The sequence below is a fragment of the Podarcis filfolensis genome (genome assembly GCF_964270895.1).
Source record: "Podarcis filfolensis genome assembly, chromosome: 6".
Lineage (NCBI taxonomy): Eukaryota > Metazoa > Chordata > Lepidosauria > Squamata > Lacertidae > Podarcis > Podarcis filfolensis.
In genome coordinates, this window is record NC_139609.1 from 51,214,115 (window position 1) to 51,235,667 (window position 21,553).

Below are 21,553 nucleotides of genomic sequence, written 5' to 3' on the forward strand. Positions count from 1 at the left end.
TACTGTTCTGCAAATAGCTGGAAAAGCAACTCAGAACAGAGCGATGGATCTGCCACAGAGTGTACCAACAGGGTCTCAGGTTCATCAATCAAAGTTTTGCTGCCAATGGGAAAAGATGCAGGCAATCCTTTATTTCCCAGACTAGCCCAGGGGACAGAGAATGTGTAGAGTTGAGACTTTCTTGCATCAGTGCTAGGCACAAGGGTCCTGTCTCCAACAGGATTTTTGCTTTGAGTTGAAACAGAGCTATGCTGTGCGGTAGAGATATGGCCTCACCTATGAGCAGCCAGCTTTTTCCCTGGTGCTCTGCATGTTTTTTCACTTGTTTCTCCTGTTTGGAGACTTGCAACGTATTAGCAAGAGGCAGACAAATCTGGTCTGACCTGTTTATTGTTTCATTTCCCTATCCAGAATCAGAGGTGCTAAAACAAAAACAAAGAACCCAAAGGGTCAGGGTAGGAGTGGGTCCTTGCTCTAGAGATGCAGAGAAGATTAGCTAAGTTTGGGTGTCTTCTGCACATGTCAATGTGATTGTCCACCGCTGCTTCTGTCCAGTTCTAGCAAGGGAAGTTTCGAACCTGATGTAGGCCGAACTGCAAGAGCTTTTTCCTGCCCTTGCATTTGGTCTTGGAGGTACTTGATTTCCAACCGCTGCATTTCAATGATCCTCTCCGTTTCCTCCTCTGGATTCAACCGTAGGATGGTTGGAGTGTGCCGTTCAGGGGAGGGAGCTGGAGGAAATGGAAAAATCACATTGCTTGGTTGTAACTGTAGAAAATACCCCAAAGAGATGAGCCAGGATGAGGGTTAGCCATGAACACAACAGAAAGGACAAAAGGAAAACAGGGGTTGGAATTATTGGGCAATTTCCAAGGTCTACAGCAAAGAACAAGGCCCACTGACAGTTCCTGGACACTCCACGACACTCCTGGACACTACCTGCCCCCTCTCTAAGCAGTAAGAAAGCAGTGAGATGAGCTAAAGAACCTCTGCATGTTTTTATCCTCTCTACCTCTCTCTAGGAGGTGTTTGGCTAACTTAGGGAGCAGGGGCTCACTAAGAGAATCTTGTTCAATCCTCCTTGCAGAAAAGTAGAACTGAAACTTAGGTTTCTGCTTTGCTCACAACCAGTTGTTTTGCAAAGACAACTGTTACTGTGTTAATCCCAGAGCAATATGACTATAAAGTACATAAGGTGCCTTTTTAAATTGGATCAGCATCCACAACAGCAGCAGAACATAATCTTTTAGATAATACAAAATACCAAAGTGAGTCTAGAACATGAGGGACTTACACATGCCAGCCAACTTTTGATCAACCCCTCCCACTGGCAATACAGCACCACCAACAGCTGCATGTTGCCCTTGGGAACAAAACAGTTGCTCACCCCTGTTCTAGGGAAAAGGGGCCAAAAGGAAAGAAATGGAAACATTTTCTGGGAAAGAGCAGAAGGGGAAAGTGAGCTGAATAACAACTTGGTTACCTAGGGATTGTGCTGGTTGCTTCTTGCGTTTCATAAGGAGCCCCAAGGTTGACTGGAGGTCAAGAACTTGAGTACGGGTGACCTTCAGTTCTCTCCGCAGCTCATTTATTTCCTTGATGAGGCTCACATTTTCCTACAGAAACAAGATGTAGCATAGCTAAGGTGATAGGAAATTTACTGTCTATACACCAAAAAGATATTGCTGACATTGTGGAAAAGCATACTGATATGCAGAACAAGACCAAGAGCTAAACAAAGCAGATGCTTTGGGGTATAAAAGAATGGAGGATGCCTCTTGTGTTCTCCATATTTGCCAGGTATGCACTGCCTATATATTAAAATAAAACAGGGGTTCTCCTGAGCTCCGCAGAGCCAATTTAGGGGGGCACATGGGAAAGCCCAGTTGTGCCAGCAGAAGTTCTTGTGTAGGGCTTCTGCTGATGGGACTCGTTAGGTGAATCCCACCCACAGTACTTTTCAAATCCACATTTGAAATTCATTATTTAAACTGAAATTTCTGGACCTGGGAATGGAGCAAATAGAACTTTTTTCTTATAGCGGTTTAGAAGAGTGGACCTGCCCACTTTCCCTCACAGTGCTAGTACCTGCATGATGCGCACATAGTCTGCACGATGTACCTCGCCTTCTTTTATCACCTTCTTTTTCAGTGTTGCCAGGTTGCGCTCAAGATGCTCTCGCTGCCGTGTGTACTCTTGATGCAAGTCTGTGTCAACGCCAACAATTTCCACCTGATGGAGCAAATGAAGTGAGCTCAAAGGAAATATGGTGGGTATCTGCTGCTGAGAGAGAAGAACTTTCACTTACCATATCTGCCTTCTGCACATACTTTTCATAGATATCCCGGATGCTCTCCTTCAGTTTCTTGGGTTCCTGGATGAGGCCTACACAGTTGTGAAGATCTGTTTTAAATCGCTTGACAAGTGCTTCCATGTCTCGTTCCTGCAGTCAGAGGAACACCAAAGCTTGATGCAGCAGAATACATTGCCTGTTGGTGAGGCTTCCTTGCTCTGGCTCAAATTACATCTCACAAATTGTCTGTGGGACAAATACTGGCCAGAGGTTACCCAACCTATTGGGCCAGTGGTAGTGAAATAATGTGAAAGCCTGAAATGAAATTGTTGTTTTACATATGCAAGTCATCAAGTCATGGACAGGCATGTGCGGAGTCACCTATTAAATTATTACATTAGAGCAGCCCCAACACATTTGTCATTACCTTGCTTTAATGTGAAATTTAAAACTAGATTCAGTGGAAGAAAATTTCAATTACCATTACAGAATCATAAAGATGGAAGGAAACTTTAGAGCTCATCTTAGTCTGTATATGACACCCTAAAGAAGGACCAGTTATAATTTGGTGTACCACTTTTTTCAGCTGCCATTTGACACACCTTTTGCATCTCTTTGTGCATCTCCCGGTCTGTGGCTTTCAGTTTTAGCCGTAGCTCTGATATGTTCAGTTCCAGTTGTGTGTTCTGCTTGTGGAAACGTTCCAGCTCTCCTTCCATCTGCACAGATGCATGAGAAGAGGAGAAGTTTTAAAGGAGGCCTGTGGCCTGCTATGGTCTTCAAGCTGGCCCAGCTTCAGGGCTGGAAGTGGGCTGCCTAATCTGCTCTCACCTCCTGGATCTGCTCCTTCATAGCTTTGATATCATTCTCACGCGGCTCTATTTGCTTCTTCAACTCCTTTATTTTATAATCTAGTACAAATTTGAACTTCTCCAGTTCCTGGTTTTTTTTCTTTAGATCGTAAATTCGCTTCTCCTGGGACAAATAAAATAGAGACATGAGGTGAGCGGTGTCTAAAGAGACAGAGGGATCTCTTACAACTTCAGCCCTACATCAGTGGAGTCAAGAGACAATGTGTGTCAGAAATATCAGAGAAGGGATAATGAATTCTAAGTTCCATCCTTCAGACTGGGAGGCAGATACAGAGAGGCATTGCTTAGTGGGTCAGAGCCTTTGTAGATTTGGACGGCAAAATCCAGCTAGGGGTAGAGGGGTGGGAAAGGAGCATAGATCCAAGCACCTCACCTTGTCTTGAATGGTCTCATCTCTTTCTTGAATCTCTCTCTTCAGCCCCTGGATGTCCTTCTCTAAGGCTTTAATGATTCCTTGCAACTTTTGCTGCTCCACCTTCATTGCCTCAATGTCACTGCAGCGCTCTTCAATCTCTTTCTGCAGACTGTTGAACTAGAGAAAAAAGCACAAGGTATCTTTCAGTCTGAAGCCAGTGTCTCACCCAGCAACAGTTCCATGAGAACTGCTGACAGGAATCAGTGAAAGCTACCAGGAAGCAGAGTTGATCATGGCCCATCAACTGATGGACAGTGAGTTCAAACCTGCAGGATTGGCTGTGCAACCAAATCTCTAATGGGAAACTCGGTCAAACAGCTGATCCTTGCAGAAAGGAGCTTTGCCAACCCTATACTGGGTGCCTGGAAAATGCTGAGCATGCCAAGCACTTTACACAGAACTTCTCAAACACCTAATAGGCAGCTGGATATTGGGAAGCACTGCATAAGGGAGTTGGACAGGTGGGTGGGATGACCCACCTCTCAATCATCTGACAATTCAAGAAAACAAGCATGCAAGGGCCATTTGTACAATTAACATAACATTTAATTCAGCCCTTTGCTAGCATTCCAACCTTTAGAGAAAACCTTGCATTTTAGGAAATAATTTTATATTAGATGTAAAACAGATTTTGGTTGACATTTCTGTGGCACTGTTTCAATAGACAATTGGGTATTAAAATTTGTGTTGCTTTTTATAATTTTAATCTACTCTTATTACCTATTTTATTGTCATTTTGTTGACAGAGAAAGTGGTATATACATCTTGAAATAAATGATCACAAACCAGAAATCTGATAGTCTGAAACAGGCGAGCATACCTTCTTCCTCATGATTCCTGTCTCCCCTTTTAGCCGCAAATTTGATTCTCTTTCCTCACGAAGTCGCCTCTCATACTTAATTTTTATGTCCTGGATTTCTCGATCCTCATCTTCTTCAATTTGTTTCTTAGTTTCCTCAAATTCTCGGAGCTGAGTTCTTGATTCATCTTGAGCCTGAAAGTTAGGAAGGAGAAAAGTAAAAAAGAGGAGTTAAAGGAGCCAGACTGTTAAGGGACCAGACTGAAATGATTGCCTGGGAGAGGCAAGACCCTGGGCTAGTTTGGAGATGAGGCAGATTGATACAAGCTCTCCGGAGATGACAATGCAGCAACATGATGTTACAGTGCTGGAGGCTTAATTACATGTTACAAAAGCACTGAATGACCCAGTTCATAAATTAGTGGTGGGTAAGTGGATCTGACCAGTGCATCAGATTTTTACCTCCACCAACCTTGCAGGTGAACTCTGACAGGTGGGCGAGTCTGGATATAAAAAAGTATATGTATGGAGAGGTGAATGACAGAAACATCCAGCTACTTATGTCACTCTGAGTACAGTAAGGATGGAAAAATGAGAGTTTGGAGCTGTCATTGACTTCAGCCAGAAAGGACAGGTGTGTAGGGTTGAGCATAATCTACTTGAAGAGTACTTTAAATTAGAATCTCTGTAGCTGTGAAACTTACTTAGTAGGATCCAGTACAGTGGCTCTTTTTTTGGGGGGGGGGTGTTATTGGAATGTTGTTTTTATTTTAATTATATATTTTGTGGTTTTTACGTTGATCTTTTCTGTGAACCAGCTTGAGACCTCCGGGTAAAGGGCGGTAGATAAATCCAATAAATAACCTGCCATATACAAGCTTCAATATACAAGCTTCTGGACAATGATTAAAGAATACTGTTCCTTTTGTTTCAGGCACCATATTTTTCGCTCTATAAGACGCACCAGACCATAAGACGCACCTAGTTTTTGGAAGAAGAAAACAAGAAAAAAAAAATCTGAATCCCAGAAGCCAGGACGGTAAGTGGGATCGCTGCGCAGCGATCCCACTTACTGTCCTGGCTTCTGGGATAGCCGTGCGTAGCCTCTCCCGGCTGGGGTGGCTACGCACGGCTAAACAAGAAGCCAGGACAGCCAGCGGGATCGCAGTGCAGCGATCCCGCTGGCTGTCCTGGCTTTTTGCTTGTCCGCGCGCAGCCACTCCCGTGCAAGGGGAGCCTTCATCCCCTGCCCGGGAGAGGCTGCGCATGGCTCCGGCTCCCCCCAAGAGTCGCACTCCCTTTAAAGAGCGCATAGAGTGTGTGTGCAGCTCTTAGGGGCTTTTCTCCAAGGAGGGAGAAGGGCAACCCTTCTCCCTCCTCGGGGAAAAGCCCCCAAGACACACGCTCCATGCGGCTCTTTAAAGGGAGTGCTGAGCAGAGCCTCCCGCCTGCATTCGCTCCATGAGATGCACACACATTTCCCCTTACTTTTTAGGAGGGGAAAAGTGTGTCTTATAGAGCGAAAAATACAGTATGAATGTTGTCATACAGAGACTTTTTGTTGGCATGGTTTACTTTTACTTTTTGAAATATGGCAATCCTATCTAAGCCAGAAACAGGTCAGCCTGCCTAGGGGTTTTATCTGAGCGAACTGTAAGTTAAACGCACTAACATGTGGCACTCAGGGAAGAAGAAGACTGGAAAGATCTGTGTTTGGGATGGGAGATGGTTGCCTAATCAGGAGGGGCAAGTACAAGAGTGTACACAGATCAGAGCTCAACTTCAGAGCACAGCTAGTGGAAGTCAGAAGAGCGATGAAGGGCTGAATAAGTAGTAACTTCAAGCATAGTAGAACTGTGCCCATCCTTAAAAATAAATAAAAATGAAACCATCACTGCTCATACCTCTTCCAGCTGAGTGGTTTTCTCAAGCAGCTTTGCCTCATAATATTCTGTCAGCTCCTCCAGCGCCTGGTTTTTGTGCTCTTCCATTTCATGAAGCTGCTTCTCATAGTCCTCCTGCATGCGTTGGGATTTCATCTGAAGCTCCTGGTACTTCTCAAACTCCAGCAGAAGCTTCTGGTTATTGCCAGATTCTGACCCAAAGAGAGAGTAAAAAACAAATTAATGTATGTGTGGGGTGGGGGGATGTATTACAGAGTAAGGTATGTCTTGTTCTCTTCCAGATATCCTTAGTCTTAGGGAGCCGTTTTAGACCCACATCTTGGTGCCTGCTCACATCTCTCTCCTCTAGCTCATACTATTCCTCAATCACTAGCTTTGAAGCCTCATTTGCACACTCTTTACAGGTGCATCTACATCAGAGCTCCATACTCATTAGTTCTGGCTCCTTAGGCACAAAAGAAAATACTGGGGGATTAACTTCTGTATGCCATCCCCCCAAAAGTGGGAATGATGTGACGTGCATAATGCTGTGCAGATGCTAAGATGATACAGACTACTCCACTTGTGGTGGCTTTGCAATGACAGTAATATGCCGATGGCCATGGAAGAAGTGCGCAGTAAAACCTTGTTTCTGGGTGGCTTGCAGAGATAAGATGCTTTAAAAAGGTATCTCCAGTTTTCAGAAAGTTACCTACCTTACTATGCCCTGCTTATCTACTGCCCCTTTATGTTCTTCTTTATTAGGTTTGCTCATTTCTTCCTGCCTTTATTGGCAGGAAGATATAATTATAATTAAAAAGATGAGTTAATTCCAGTTACATTCAAGCAAATTATTGTCAATATGCCTATGTACTCAGTCCTCTAAGTTGCGCCTTTGCCATGACCGACAAACACTCAGCACGGGAAAACTTTTCTTTCTTCATCTTTCACCATAGGGACTGAAGCCCTTTCTCACAGTCTGCAGGAAAGTGTGACTTAAAGTCCTCCTAACCTAGGTCTTGCACCTCTCTTGCCTGCTTCTCTGTTAGTTCTGCAACTTGTTCCTGGTGCTGTGCTTCCTGCTTTTCTTTATCTGCTTTCAAAACCTGAAATACATAGAGATGAGAATTACACCTGAAACTAGGCAGACCAACCTTCAACTCCCTCAGGTGACTGCATGTTGGGAAAAAGAAGTCACAATAATGCTGAGAGTTGTCGTTATTGCTGGACCCTCACCTGGTTTTTGGTTTTCAGTGATTCCATTTCCTGGATGAATTTCTCAGTTAGTTCTTTAATCTTTTCATTATAGTTCATGTCCTTGAGGCGCAGCTGGTACTCATTTTCCATCTTCAGTTCCTCTACACGTGTTTTTAGTTCTAACATTATCTGAGTCTGCAGGGTAAGGAATCATAAGAAAAGAAATTGGTGGCAAAACATTCAGACATGCAAATTAAATAAAAATCTACTGTACATAGTATCTTGCCAGATCTATATTTTAGGGCTGTTTCATATGTTAAATTTGTCATGGATACACACAAGGCATTTCAGGTGGAATTCAAAATGGTCGCCTTCAAATTGTTCCATTAGTGCAAGCATTCTAGCACGCCAGGCGGAACAATGCCCGCTCTCTTCCCCCTGAATGCTATTCTGGGGGTTCTCCCAACCCCCACCGAGCCCATTTCAAGCAGGTGGGGGAAGAAGCCCTACTGCGCAAGCAGAAGTCCTTGCACAGGGCTTCCACTGATGGGTGCCAGGTGAATCCTGCCCTTCACATTTATCTGAAAAACTATCATATATAAAGACAGCATATATTGTATCTGGCCATATATATGCATTTCCTATAACATGTGAAGTAGGTTTCAGGACAGGGAGCAATGTAGCTCATGAGCTACATTTTCAGTGTACAATGTTTGATTCTTGTATTATAAGGCTAATTCAAACCTGCTGTCACCTCTCTACTAGGGCCATGATATGTACTGGGTAAGTGCTGCCCCCATGGAGATAAAGCGCATTTGGGTTAGTTGATACAACGTCTTCTGATGTGTTCTCTTCCCACTTCAAAACTCATCCGTACTGACCTTCTCTTCCATGTCTGTTCTAGTGATCAATACTTCATCAGAGTATGGCACATCTCTCTCCCTTTTCAACCCCCGCCCTTCTTTGTCATAAACTTTCCAGATAAATATACAGCCATCCTCTGCAGATGTTAGTAGGAACTGATCATCAGCTGTTATGGACATCTGTGGAGAAAAAAGGCATACTGAACTCCAATAAAACACAACTGGAGAGTCAGAGAAAAGAAAGGGCAGTTGGCAGAATCAGAAGAAGATGCTCCAGTTGGATTAATAAGGATCAATTATTTTAAAAATATATCCATCTCTTTGCCTCTAGTGATATCTCTTCTCTTCTTCTCCACTTTCCCCATTACGCTCCAAGCATTCCCGTTGCCATTTGTCAGGCTGCTGTCCATTCCTCAGAATCCATTTAATTAACAACTTGTCCTTGTTTTCAGTGGCTTTTCCATTCGCTCTCATTATAAATCTCAGTCTTATCTTTTTAATGAGGCACAGTAGTAGACTGATTTTAAACATGACACCAAGAAGCACAGTCACCCTCACACCCTTGCTCTCAACATTACTGGAACCTATGGTGAAAGTATGTGATAAACAAGCCTTCTGGATGAAATAACATTTTAAAAATAGTACTGTACAGCAACAATGTTGTACATGTTGCACTCCAGCGTCTGGGAAGTTAGCAACCCAGAGAGATTTCCCCTACACTCTCCCAGCTACATACACTCAGCTACATACACTCAGCTTGGAAGACTCAGAAAAAGAAGGGATAAATAAAGGCTGTGGCAATTAAGTTGACCTGGAGACTGACTTGGCCTTTACCTTGGTGACTGGACCAGCATGGGCTTGGTATTCATTGTATTCCTTGTGCACAGGTAGTGGGTATTTCATGGACCGAATGGTCCCTGCAGAGGTTCCGGCGAACACCATGCGTCCAGAATGAGATACCACTATGAAAGTGTAGGCAACTTCAAAAGTGGGCACTTCTCGCAGTATCTGAAAGAAAGGACACCGACCACGCTTTTAGCAAGTCACTCAGCAAGGATTAAATTTGCACTGGAAAGTGGCAGAGGGTACACAAATCCATCATTCATTCTCTCCACTGTGAATGTCCTGTTATCCTCTCAACGCCTCAAGAGTCATGAATTCCCCTCTCAACTTCATAACTGGGAAGAAACCCACAATTTTTGGCAACCAAGGCAAGGTATAGATTCCATAGATAGCTATACTCTTATAGAGGAGAAGAAGGAAACTATGAACACAACTGTCACTACATGGGATAGGCAACCACTGGTGTTAAAAGCTGGAGGGGGGGATGGGACTGCAAGCCACAGCTACTGGCGGAGGAAGAGGAGTGCGGGGGGAGTGCACCGCCCCCGGCAGTGCAATCCCAGTAGGGTGCCATTGCGGCTGCCCCCCCGCCCCCGCTCCCACTGGGCACCCCGCCTGCTCTCCGCCCCCCGTTGCTGGAGTATGAAGCTCTGCCACTGGCTACAGCACTGGGTTCACTGAGCTTCACTTTCTTCTGCATTGTTTGCTGCACTTTGATCAGCTCCATAAGTGTCTGCACATGAGCTCACCGCAGAATCACAGATCTCCTTGATGCTATGATCAGATCCGACAGCAAATATGACTTTTGCATCGGGTGATATTGCCACTCCATTGTAGCTGCAGGACTTGAGCACACACTCGGATTCTCTCTTGCCATTCTGGAGGTTCCATTCATATACTGCCCCATCTGTGCCACAGGAGACCAGTTTATAGTCATCCATGCTCCACGCCACTGCGCGTACCTGGAGGGGCGAGTGAGAATATATATAGAATGCTCAGGCAATCCTTACTTAGGCACAAGAGACAGGTTGCTGCTTGGTACTCTGCCTGTTTACCTGGTGTCATTGCATCAAACCTTTTACATAAGAGACTCACAGAACACAGCCCCTTTTTACCCTGTGTCCTTTGTGCTCACAGTTTACCTGTAAGCAGTTAAGATAAAGATTCCCATTATAATCCAGCAGGTCAGGCTAAGAGGGTCAGGAATTATGTTCATGAACTGAATTCCGAGTTATAACAGCTCACACATTTGGTCTCCAAACACATCATAGCTAATAGCCAGTGGCAAGGAAAGGCCTGCAGATTACCATCTGTCCTTGTAGCTCCTCAGGTTTTGTCCTCCCCTGCTCAAAGTTCTATGCCTTTTTTGACAAATCAATAAAAAGTGAATAACAAAAAACATGCTCTGTAGTTTTTGAACCCATACATATTTCTAATAACTCAGTTAAAAAGGTATTCGCTTCATTTTCACATTCACCTTGCTCTCGTGTATATTGTAGTAACTTAAAAATGTTTATAAATACTGGAGTCAATTATAAAATTATTTATGAAACTCTCCCAAATTATAATAAATTATCTGCCTAGTTGCCTGGAGGCAATTCTCGTCACATAAGAGTGGCTGTTTACAAACTTGCTTTATTCTGTTTAACCTTTTCCCTTATTGCTAATAAGTCTTATCTCATTCCATCCCAGATAGTTCCCTTGCTTTCCTTAGCAAAGCTTCAGCTTCTTTCACTATAAATTGGACTCATGAGCACAAAATGGTGAGATAAGAGGGCACTGAACTGCTGTAGGTAATCATGGGTGGAACTTATGGAGCTATCTCAAAACATTTCATAAGCTTGGAATTTACCTATTTGTGATCACTAGGGCATCAAAGCAGGGCTGATGACAGTTCCAGAGGAATCCACTTGCTCCTTAAAATTCATTGGGTCAAAGTTCTTAAATTCAGGGTATTTCAAGTCTTTTTTGCACTGATATTTGGGAGGCCAATTACAGCAAGGGAGGTTGGAGGGAATGTCGTCTCCACAGTCATCTAACAGGTTGTTGGCAATTCAGTAAACAAACATTAAATAATATATCTGTTTTCTTGATAAGCCGAGCCCAGACAAACAAAAGTACTTTTAAGCCCTACTGTTTCAGCAAGAGAAATTTAAGCACATTCCTATTAAAATCAGTAGTTAAGTCCCACTGAGTTCAGTTGGACTTACTCCCAGCTACGTGTGTATAGGATTACAAAGTACTGTAAAAATGCTGGCTTTCTTTTAACCTAAGCTATCGCACATAACAGAGGAGAAAGCTGATTCCACTGTTCGTAAAAAGTGATCCAAATTATATCTGCACTGCCAGAGAACTATACTCAGGAGCACCTTGGAGTATTTTTAATCCTTCACTCCTATTCTTTAGTTTCTAGTGCCTTTGTAATAAAAAAATAATTCAATCATAGGCAGAGCCTCAAAACAAGCTTCTTGAGAAATCCTGTTCTTTTGGCATTTCAAATATATTCAGTTTAATGTACTATTTTACTTGTATTGTAGGCATCACTTACTGACCTTCCCATTGTGTCCTTTCAAGTTAATGATGTTTTCAAAACTTATGGCAGAATAAATGTGAATCACATTTCCATTTACTGCTGCAAACAGATGACCTCCTGTACTGAAGGCACACTGTAGACAGAAGCAGGAGACAGCATGAAGCAATGAGACTTCACATAGGTAACCTCTTTGTGAAGGTACCAGATATCCATAATTTGGAGGCCATGCAGAAAACAGCCTCTAATCATCCTTCATCACAACCAGATGCATCTGTTGTCAGAGAGTGGTATTCTGCTATTTTGTGCTCCTCCTTTGGCTCCAGATTTTGTCTGGGAAAGTGAGCTATTAAGGACGTACCAAACTAGGACAAAGTTACTTGAGGGTCCCACTGAACTCTATTGAAATGGAAAAAGGGCTGTCCGCACACTATACAGTGGACGTAACTTTGGGTAACGTAACGTAACTTTAGGGTTGCGAACACGGCAAACCCGGAAATGTATACTTCCAGGTTTCGCTGCGCGTGCATGCGCAGAAGTGCTCTGCACACCGTGTGTGTGCAGAAGCGCTCAATCGCGCTGCGTGTGCAGAAGGTAGCCTCCGGCTACAAAGATTTCAGGATACAGCCGGGCCTCCGGAACGGATCCCATTTGTAACTGGAGGTACCACTCTATACTGGCATAAGACCTTCTGAAATGCTTAAATGTTGAATCTTCCTTCAAATCCTAGCCTAATTGATTCGCAACAGAGAACCCTGAGACTTCAGGTGTCTGTACAAGAAGTATCCTAAACTCTACCTAACTCGAAGACTCTCCTTATTCCATAGGAAGAAGGCAATAGTCTTTTTGTATGTACCTGGAAATCACCCTTCTGGAATCACACCCTACTCTGTATTCCAGCAGAATGTGGGGAAATTCCTCTAGCATATTTGAGCAAAATCTCCCCCAGAATTTGTGTTCTGGTATGGGTTATTTCCTGAACACAGAAAAATAGTCTGTCGATGTGTAGGGAGAGACCTGTTCCAAGCAAACGTGGTAACACAACTTACTAGTCATAAAATGCCTGTGCCACCTCCCAATCTGGTGTTCCCCATTCAAGCTCCTCCACCAGTTCCTTCCCCTGCACTGCTCACCTCTCTGCACCCTCGTACAGTGAAGTCCTTGAAAGTTCGGATGTCATCAATAAGCAGATTCATAAGTCGGAGTTTGTCAGCAAAACCAACCAACACATACAGTCCACTAGGGTGAAGGGAAAGTGCATATGCCTCTTCTTGGTATTCCTTGTACAGGTCCAGTGTGCTGCAGCAAGAGCAACCATGGCAATCAAAGCACAGACCACGCTTCTGTGCAACTAAGTTGTACCTAGTGCTATTTTTGGTCACAGTTCCCCCAAGGAGGTCAAATGCTGGGGAACAGTGAACAAAGGGGAACAAAGACAACTTGACAGCGTCATACATATACCAGTCCCTTTCAATGCATACATCAGGGCAGCAAAAATAATTTTTCACATGACAGGCAGTTCATACTGTCAGGCAACCAAATTAATTCAGCATCACATGAGAATCAATTTGTATAACCAGAACTAACAATAAAATTGCCATTTTTTAAACCTAAAGTTGATAAAAGAAATAGGCTTTCTAATTTTGATAGCTCCAGATTTTTAATGGATTTTTCTGGATTTGGAACTAGGGTTATGTTTCAGTTACATACACAGGAGTCCCATGAAGAAGTACAATTATGTATCTGAACCTTGCCTATCAACTGATTTCTAGAGCAACCACCATCTCTTAATATTATTTTTTTCTCTGAGTAAATATATGCAGTTTCTTTTTATCAGAATAGGACTGACACTTGCCCTGATGATTGCCTGGGGCTCTGTAGTGAATTGCCACTCACTCATGGTCTGAGTACAATTCATAGTCCGAGTACAAATCAAAAGGCTGTGCAACAGATCATGTCCCCTTACTTGTTTTCATAATTCCAGATGCGGACAGATTTGTCCAGTGAACAGGTAGCAACGAGGGGCTTGCGAATGCAGGTATCCAAGCCAGTAATGGAAGCAGAATGTATTGGGTGGTTCAGGTATTCAAAGTGAGCTGTCTCCCCCTAGTGAAATATCACAAACATGTTAGCTAGAGCTGCTCATGTGATGGTGTAACACCAGGCAACACTGAACTTCTCTCCATAGCAAAAAGGAGGCATTTAATATGTACTAAATTTATCAAAGCACTGGAAAGTCTAGTGACAAATAGGGCATTTGTAGAGAAGTACACCAGCGACTATAGAAAAGTACTCTGAAGAGGTCCAAACAGAAACAGCCACTACTGGAAATTTGACTGGAGAACAGACCTTACAAATCTTAGGGAGATTTTCCGCAAGAGGTATTTAAGATAGCTGAAATGTGTCCTTGCTGTCTCGCAGGAGAACATGACATTTTGAATTGTTTTGATGACGATTACACCAACATGTCTATGCACCAGGGCAAAGGAGGTTGCAATAGGAAAGGCTGCCACTCTCTATCTCCATAAATTGATACTGGCTATGGTCCGGATGGAAATACCAATGAAAGGCCTAAGTGCCGTGAGTTGTGTGGTCATGATATTGCTGAATGGTTATTGGTGCTTTCAATGTGAAGTTGCTATAGGAGTTATTCAGTGGTGATATCATGACTGGTGAAGGAACTGTGCAATTGAGAGTATTCTTTATGTTGCTGGTTCTCCTTTCAACACATTTTTTTAGGGTTGCTGAGTAATTGATTTGATGCAATCATATTACCAGAATATCTTAGTTTCTTGTTTTCATTCTGTTCCTTGCAGCACAAGAATATAAAATTACTTTGAACACCACATTTCCGAGTCGTTGCTCAGAACACAGTGCTCTTAATGAACTCACCTTGCTTATCTCAGCTGCTGATATAGAGAGGAGATAGAGCTGATTCTTAGTTGTGCTGATTAGAAGTGTTTCCTCTGCAGGACTGAAGGCAATACACACAACATCCTGTTTGTCCGACTGGTTTGGATCATTGCTGCACTGGTCTTGTGGAATCTATGAAATAAAGCAGCTTAGTTAACCACTTTCCTAGATACATACTTTCTAGTTCGGTTTTGCAGCAGAGTAATAGATAATATTCCATAAACAATGGCAGCAAGATTACCTTAATAAAGATTTTCACCTTTAGAAGCACAGAGCCAAAATGGCACATGGACGAAAAATGGGCAGTTCCAGGGCAGAGAGGGTTTAGTCCATAACCTAAATTGCCTTAACCCCAATTCTGACCCCTATGTTCACAATGTTATGCTGGTAAAATAGGGGATATAAAAGAAAATTTTGAACTGAACGTAATATCCACCCCTACCTTACATTGTCAAAAATTCTTCAGCCCTTGTGTTTTGAGGGATCATAGAATCTTAGAGTTGGAAGAGACCAAAGGGTCATCTAGTCCAACCCCCTGCAATGCAAGAATCTCTGCTAAAGCATCCATGACACATGGCCATCCAACCCCTGCTTAAAAACGTCCAAGGAAGGAGACCTCTTGTGGGGGTCTGTTCCACTGCTGAACAGCTCTCACTATCAGTCTGGGCAGTGGAGCAGAAGAAATAGTGGGGCAGCGATGTCCTTCCAGCAGCAGCAGGATGAAGTGGTGGTGGTGAGGTTGGGGAAGCATTGGGTTGGTGCCATTGGCCCTGCAGACAGGTATACACCTACAAGGGTATTTCCACCATGGAGCTCTCCCAACCTCACTGCTGCCACCTAGCGTCATCCTGATGATCTCATCACTGCAGCTGCTGCAAGGATGTCCCCACCCCATGATTCATAAGGGCTAATGAAGATTACAGTCAACACAATCTCTTATTCAAGGCTCTTTCTTAGCTCGTCAGAACCCTCTGTAGGGTGGAGGGGGCTGGAGCTGGGGATGGAGAATGGGCTGTTTAGCTGGAACCACGTACTCCATTTTTGCTACTATGACTCAGCAACATTCTCTTCCATCTATGAGCTCCAGTGAAGGGTGGGGGCAGGCTCCATGCAGCTCACAAGCTCACTACTGCTACAGTGATAATTCAGACGGCATAGGGTGGGCAAATAACAAGGTCTGCTGCAGCAATAACCCGCAGGACTGGCAATCAATTAAACAAGCAGAGCAGGGAACAAGTACAGCAAGGTGGGATGATAGTGGCTGCAAGATGCAAACAGCAACCTGGGTGTGTGAGAGCAGCCAACTGGAATGTGAATGCTTCCCCTGATTGGCTTTGGCACCTGTAGGTGTGTGAGGACTTTCTCCAGCAGTCCTCACAATATCATATCCAAAGCCTGAACCTGAGACCTCCTGTATGCAAGACTTGTGATGCACCACAGGGTAGGGTTTGTCATTTAGCCACCTTGGATCTCATTGATATGGCTGGGTCTGTTGGTTGGGGATCAGCAAATGCCTCATCATGTGTTTGTCTCCTACCTGCGGCTGGGGTTGAGTGGTGTCTGGCGCAGTGTGGGTTCTACTTCTGCTGAATCTCCTCCTTTTGCCTCCAACATTTATATTGTTGGTGAGCTATGCAATAAATCAAGCATTCCATGTCTCAGACATCTTACCTACCCGTATCTCTCGGCTTTCTCTGTAACCTTCCTTCTCATCTGACTTCTCAAACAGTAGAACAATCCCGGGACCAGCTGAACAAGCAAATCCCTTGGAATATGCAGCAATAGCAGAGACCCGAGGTAAAAATGCTTGCTGCTGTGCTTCAGTTTCACAAACCACCTCAGTGGAAATCTCAGGGGAATTGTGAGCAGGAAACTCAATAAGGCTTTAAAAAGAAATTCATCAATCAATCAGCAGCAAACAGAGAAGTCTAACAAGTTCCAAATGTCAGTTGCATGAGGCGTAAAAAAATTATTGTTGTTCATTTTAAACTTGTTTTTTCATTTCAGAGACGCCACATAGTCCTAGTATCAACATAAAGTTTCCCCTATTTGAACTTTTGTACACATATATTAGGACATACGTCTCATTGAACTTGGTATAACATTTCGAAGTCAACATACTGAAGGGTTTAGGGAAGATACTAAAGCTGTGCACACACTCACATTTACTCTGCATTCAGTGCACTCTCACTACTGGTTTCTGAAGCCATGTCCATGCAATGTTAGCCACAATCCACACCTGTCCTGTAGTTGTTTGTGAAATACTGTGTTTTTATGTTTCTTGCCTCAATCCAGTGTCAATCTGGATTGAATGCACCCATGAATGCACCATGCCCCCCTCTGCCCACTGATGTGGGCAGACGGCATGTGACTTGGAAACATATCCAACTGTACTGAGGTGTACAAGGGCATGCCTATGCAATTCAACATGCAGCAGAGGAGCAATGACCTTGCTGCATTTTAAGCCAGTAATGTATACAAAGCCTAACACTCCAATCCTAAGCATGCTTCTTGAATTTAATTAGCGCTTTACACAAGCTTTTAAACGATATCTTATAAATTTCAGTTATCCATCCTCCAACAAGTGTGGCAGATCATGATTAGTCCCATATGACAGTGGGACAAAGGGTACAATCCTGTGCATGTCTATGCAGAAGTTAAGTCCCACTGCGTTCAATGGGACTCACATTCTGGAAAGTGTGTATAAAATGGGTGGACTATAAAATGGGCTTTTCAAGCCTGAGGGCTGCCTCAGAGGCAATAACTTTTCTCAGAGAGGCAATACAGTCATGACCATGATACCATTTGTAGATCATTGTAAAACTCATTATCTGCTGGAGCACATTGACCACTCCAGTGTCAATAGTTTGAAGGCAGTCTCACCTCTCTGAATCCTGTTGTGGTTCCTCCTTATCTACTTCAGAGACTATCTCTTTGCGCTCAATACTTGTCTCCCAGCGAAGATCACCAGAGTCAAATAGGTAGATCTTGCCTGTGTCAGTGCCCACAACCACCTTCTCTTCAGAAAGCCAGGCATGAGACAGGTAGTTTTGAGGTTCCCCTCGCAAGAAGTTGGTCTGTTTTAAGGTTCCTTCTGTGTATCTAAATAGCTTAAAAATGCCATATCCTGTAACACAGACTTGGGTGTTATCCTGTGGATTGAAGCTCACCTGGAAAGGAAAACAACATAAAATAAATGATTACTTGATGAGCAACATGAACAATTGATTAAAAAAATTAAGAGCAAAGGTCACCAGAGTGTTACAATATAAAATATGTAAAAATAAAGGAAACAAACAGAAACAAAAATCATAAATATTTAAACATAATACTTCAGAAAAAAGGCCTCCATGATAAAACAAGGAGTAGAGTAGGGAATTTGTCCCGTCCTTCTTTGTAACTGCACAGTTCTGCCTAAGCAACCTAAATAAGAAACCCGACTCTAGCTAGGAGCCACGTTTAGGACACACAGTTTGTGAAATAAATAAGAATGTTACACTGCAGTACAATTCTCAACCACTTGTTGAGACAAGAGACAATGGAGTGCGCCTCCAGGGGTGAAGTCAAACTGCTGTGTTAACAGCACCGAAGTGACCTCCCCAGAGCACAAGCCTGTACAGTGTGTATGGAGGTCCTGGGCTGCCCAAACAAGATCCCCTTCTTGGTCTTACTGATGTGGTTCAAAGGAAAGCAGAGCAATACGTTTGGCACCAGCCTGGCTGAAGGATTTGCCAGAATGAGAAGCACAACCATCTTAGGGACTCCACCCTGGATTTGTGTAGGGTTTACTCCTTAGCCTTTTCTTCACCCAAAGATACCCTCCAAAAGGCAGCAGAGGTTTAAGATCTCCTAGATGGGCTACTTTCCCAGGTTGACAAACCCCATCTACCCCTCATTTCCCTCTACAGCATGCGCAGAAAACACCTTCTTGACTGTAGGACCCACTATTGGTCTCATCTGCTCTGAACTGTCTTCACATACAGAGGAAGCTCCTACCTGACTAAGCTTTTGAGACCCACCACCTGGTTTAGCCAGCCAGTTGAAGACATTTCCCAGGGTGTGGCTGCTATCACATGCTGACAGCTTCTAGGAGCCAGAGGTGACAGGGTGGGGACCAAAGATAGACAAACTACCTCAGAAGGAGCACAATATGTTTCCCACCAGAAGTACTACCCCTCCCCTAACACTCCATACACCCTAACCACCAGTATCTAACAAAAGTATCTGACAAAAGTATCTAAAGTATAATTGCAGATCTGCAATGCTTGTATACCCATTCAATCATGCAAGTTCTGTGTCTCAGACGTAAATGTAAATGTGTGAATGTGAACAGAAGATCTGAGATTTCACACTGAGTCTATCTCCATATGGCAACTTTTCTCACAGGTCTCCAATGGTGGAGACAGAGCCTTTCTCTTTGAGGCAATGACAAGTGGCGATAATTACCTCATGTACCCAAGTACTATACTGATGCATGTGGTGCTTCTTTTCTATGTTACCTGATAAAGAGGATTGTTCTGGACATCAACCTTGATAATTGCCATTGTTCTTTGCTTTTCCCACATCCAGTAGGCAAGGTTTGATTCTGGAGGTCCTGTCTGTGCCACTAGATATTTGGAATCAGGGGAAAAAGCTACACTAATAAATTCTTGGACTGCAAAATCAAAACTGTTCAAGATCTTCCGCTTCTTGCATGGGACAGATGACAGTTCATAGATTGTGATGGTAGGTTTATCCTGCAGTATCTCTGAAATAGCCAGATAGCGTCGATTTGGACTAATTGCCAGGGCTAGCATCCCTTGGCTCTTTTCTGAGCCTATAAAGCACAGAGAAAAAGCTTATGTGAGCTTCATGTAGGAACATTACATTTTCAGGAGCCAAGTCCAATATCAAGGTTGCCCATGTGGGCTTCACCTTTTTTCAAAGACTTCAGGAAATAACTACATATTACTGAGATTAAACAGTTATAAGGATGATAATCCAGGAAACTGAAATCCCAATAATTTCCTTGTTGTAGAGACACTGGCTCAGTTCACACATAACATTAAGCCAAACTATGTATTAGCATAGTTGAATCTATGTATTAGCATGAATGTGTCACCATGCAGGTTCTCAGAGAGGGGATTGCAGTCACTTTTCTCCTTTACAAAAACAAGCCAAGCTTCAAACATTGGTTTACAAACTTGGCTTGTTGCAATAAACAATAATTAAATGTTAGGTAACTGGAAACATAGGCTAGTGCTTCCAGTCTCCTCAACACAGCCACCCTAGAGGAGAGAGAAGCATACAAGAGCAAGGCCCATGGAATCATAGAATCATAGAGTTGTAAGGAACCTCAAGGGTCATCTAGTCCAACCCCCTGCAATGAAGGAATCACATGACAGGTGGCCATTCAACCTCTGCTTAAAAACCTCACTCAGGTTCATTCACAGGATGCTAAACCATAGTTTCCTGAACATCTGTTTTGTTTATTTATGACATTTTAATACCACTTAATATAATCACTATCTAAGAAGTTTATACAAAAACATTCCAAGGATACTCAGATGAATTGTTCAGCAATGCTTGAACGTAACCATCTCTAAAATATACACCTAATGGGAAGTTGCATTTTAAAACAGCATAAGCAAGAAGTGAAAATGTTTATATTTCACCTAAATCTAGACAGAACATAACAATGGGCAGAAGCCACTTTGCAACCAAGTGTCAACAACATTGTTGTGAAAGCATATAAAAACAAATACTGTAATTATTTTTTGGAAACCATGAAGCATGAAGTTTCCTACCAGCTTCAATCATGCTTTCCAACTTTAATGTGATATGTGGGTTCCGAGCATAGCTGTCAACCTTCCCTTTTTTTGTGGGAAATTACCTTATTCCAGTGCCATTTCCCGCTGCTTCCCGCTGCTATCCCGGATTGTTAGATATCCCATAGACTGTCCCCGGGACAGGTGAGTCTGCTGATCCCTTATTTTCAAATCTGAAAGTTGACAGCTATGGTTCCGAGCCTGAATCTTTAACACTGCAACTATTTAAACCCAGGTGGCTACTTTATTAGTAAGAAATAGCACAAGTATCATGTCTAAAATCTGAAAGGGAAGGGTCGGCAGCTAGGAATGCAGACGAGGCCTTGCCTATTTAGAAGACTGATATTTTAGGAGGGTGGCTGCACCTTCCAGCTTCCTTTCCTAAATTTCAGCCTTGGCAGTGAAGGGACATGGGAGAGCGGGGTGGGGAGAAGGAAGAGGAGGAAGCTGATTTACCTGGGATGAACTTCTGCCATTTCTGCTCAATGTGATATTTCACACAGCTATTCCCCGCAGGGTACACTATGATCTGTTCATCGAAGAAGCAAATATTATTTGCCACCCGAGACTGGAAGCCAAAGATATGGAGGGCTTGCGCCACAATCACCGACATGGCGCCTGAGAGTCAGCAAACTTTGCTGGAAAAAGAGAAAAAAGCGTTAGGAAGATTTCCCAGGTGGGGTTGTCGTGCTCCTTCCCCAGCAGGCGCCCAGGGATGGGGCCCCGCCCCGCCAAGCCGTTTTGCTTGCTCGTCCCGGGTCTTGCTCTTCCCTAACTACCCAGACCTCTCTCCCCTGTGGGGTCCCGCTCAGCTCAACTGCTTCTCTCTCTCTCTCTGGCCTTAAGGTAAAAAGAGCAGAAGAAAAAAGGAAGTCGAGGCTGGTTGCTATGGAGACGGCGTCCTGGTCGCACGGCGAGCGGGCGGGGGAGGTGGGGAACTCTAACCGGAAGAGGAAATACACGGAAACCGGAAGTAGCTTTGTGCCGTTCCGCGTGGTTTCTGAACCAGCGTCTGGCTGGAGTCGTGGAAGGGGCCGCCAGAAGAGGAGTCGTGGTAAGACCAAGTCTATAGTAGTACGTACGGTTTACGTGGGAGTAAGCACTATTGAATACAGCGGGGGCTCCTTCCGAGCAGGAT

The 21,553-nt window shown here is 43.6% G+C and overlaps 1 protein-coding gene across 1 annotated transcript; it reads right to left on the bottom strand.

Annotated features, from left to right (window-relative positions):
- Nucleotides 1–372: 372 nt before the first annotated feature.
- On the bottom strand, nucleotides 373–21,028 carry CFAP57 (cilia and flagella associated protein 57; the record flags this gene model as incomplete). The annotated part of the gene is made up of 22 exons (XM_083619821.1): nucleotides 373–731; nucleotides 1,484–1,616; nucleotides 2,089–2,232; nucleotides 2,309–2,443; nucleotides 2,896–3,012; nucleotides 3,125–3,268; nucleotides 3,539–3,697; nucleotides 4,401–4,574; nucleotides 6,284–6,474; nucleotides 7,275–7,368; nucleotides 7,499–7,654; nucleotides 8,341–8,502; nucleotides 9,157–9,330; nucleotides 9,915–10,127; nucleotides 11,718–11,831; nucleotides 12,829–12,994; nucleotides 13,662–13,801; nucleotides 14,588–14,740; nucleotides 16,284–16,491; nucleotides 17,492–17,778; nucleotides 19,108–19,424; nucleotides 20,872–21,028. 22 exons carry the CDS (start codon nucleotides 21,026–21,028, stop codon nucleotides 523–525), a joined length of 3,747 nt encoding a protein of 1,248 aa, XP_083475947.1. The 3' UTR covers nucleotides 373–522.
- Nucleotides 21,029–21,553: the final 525 nt, after the last annotated feature.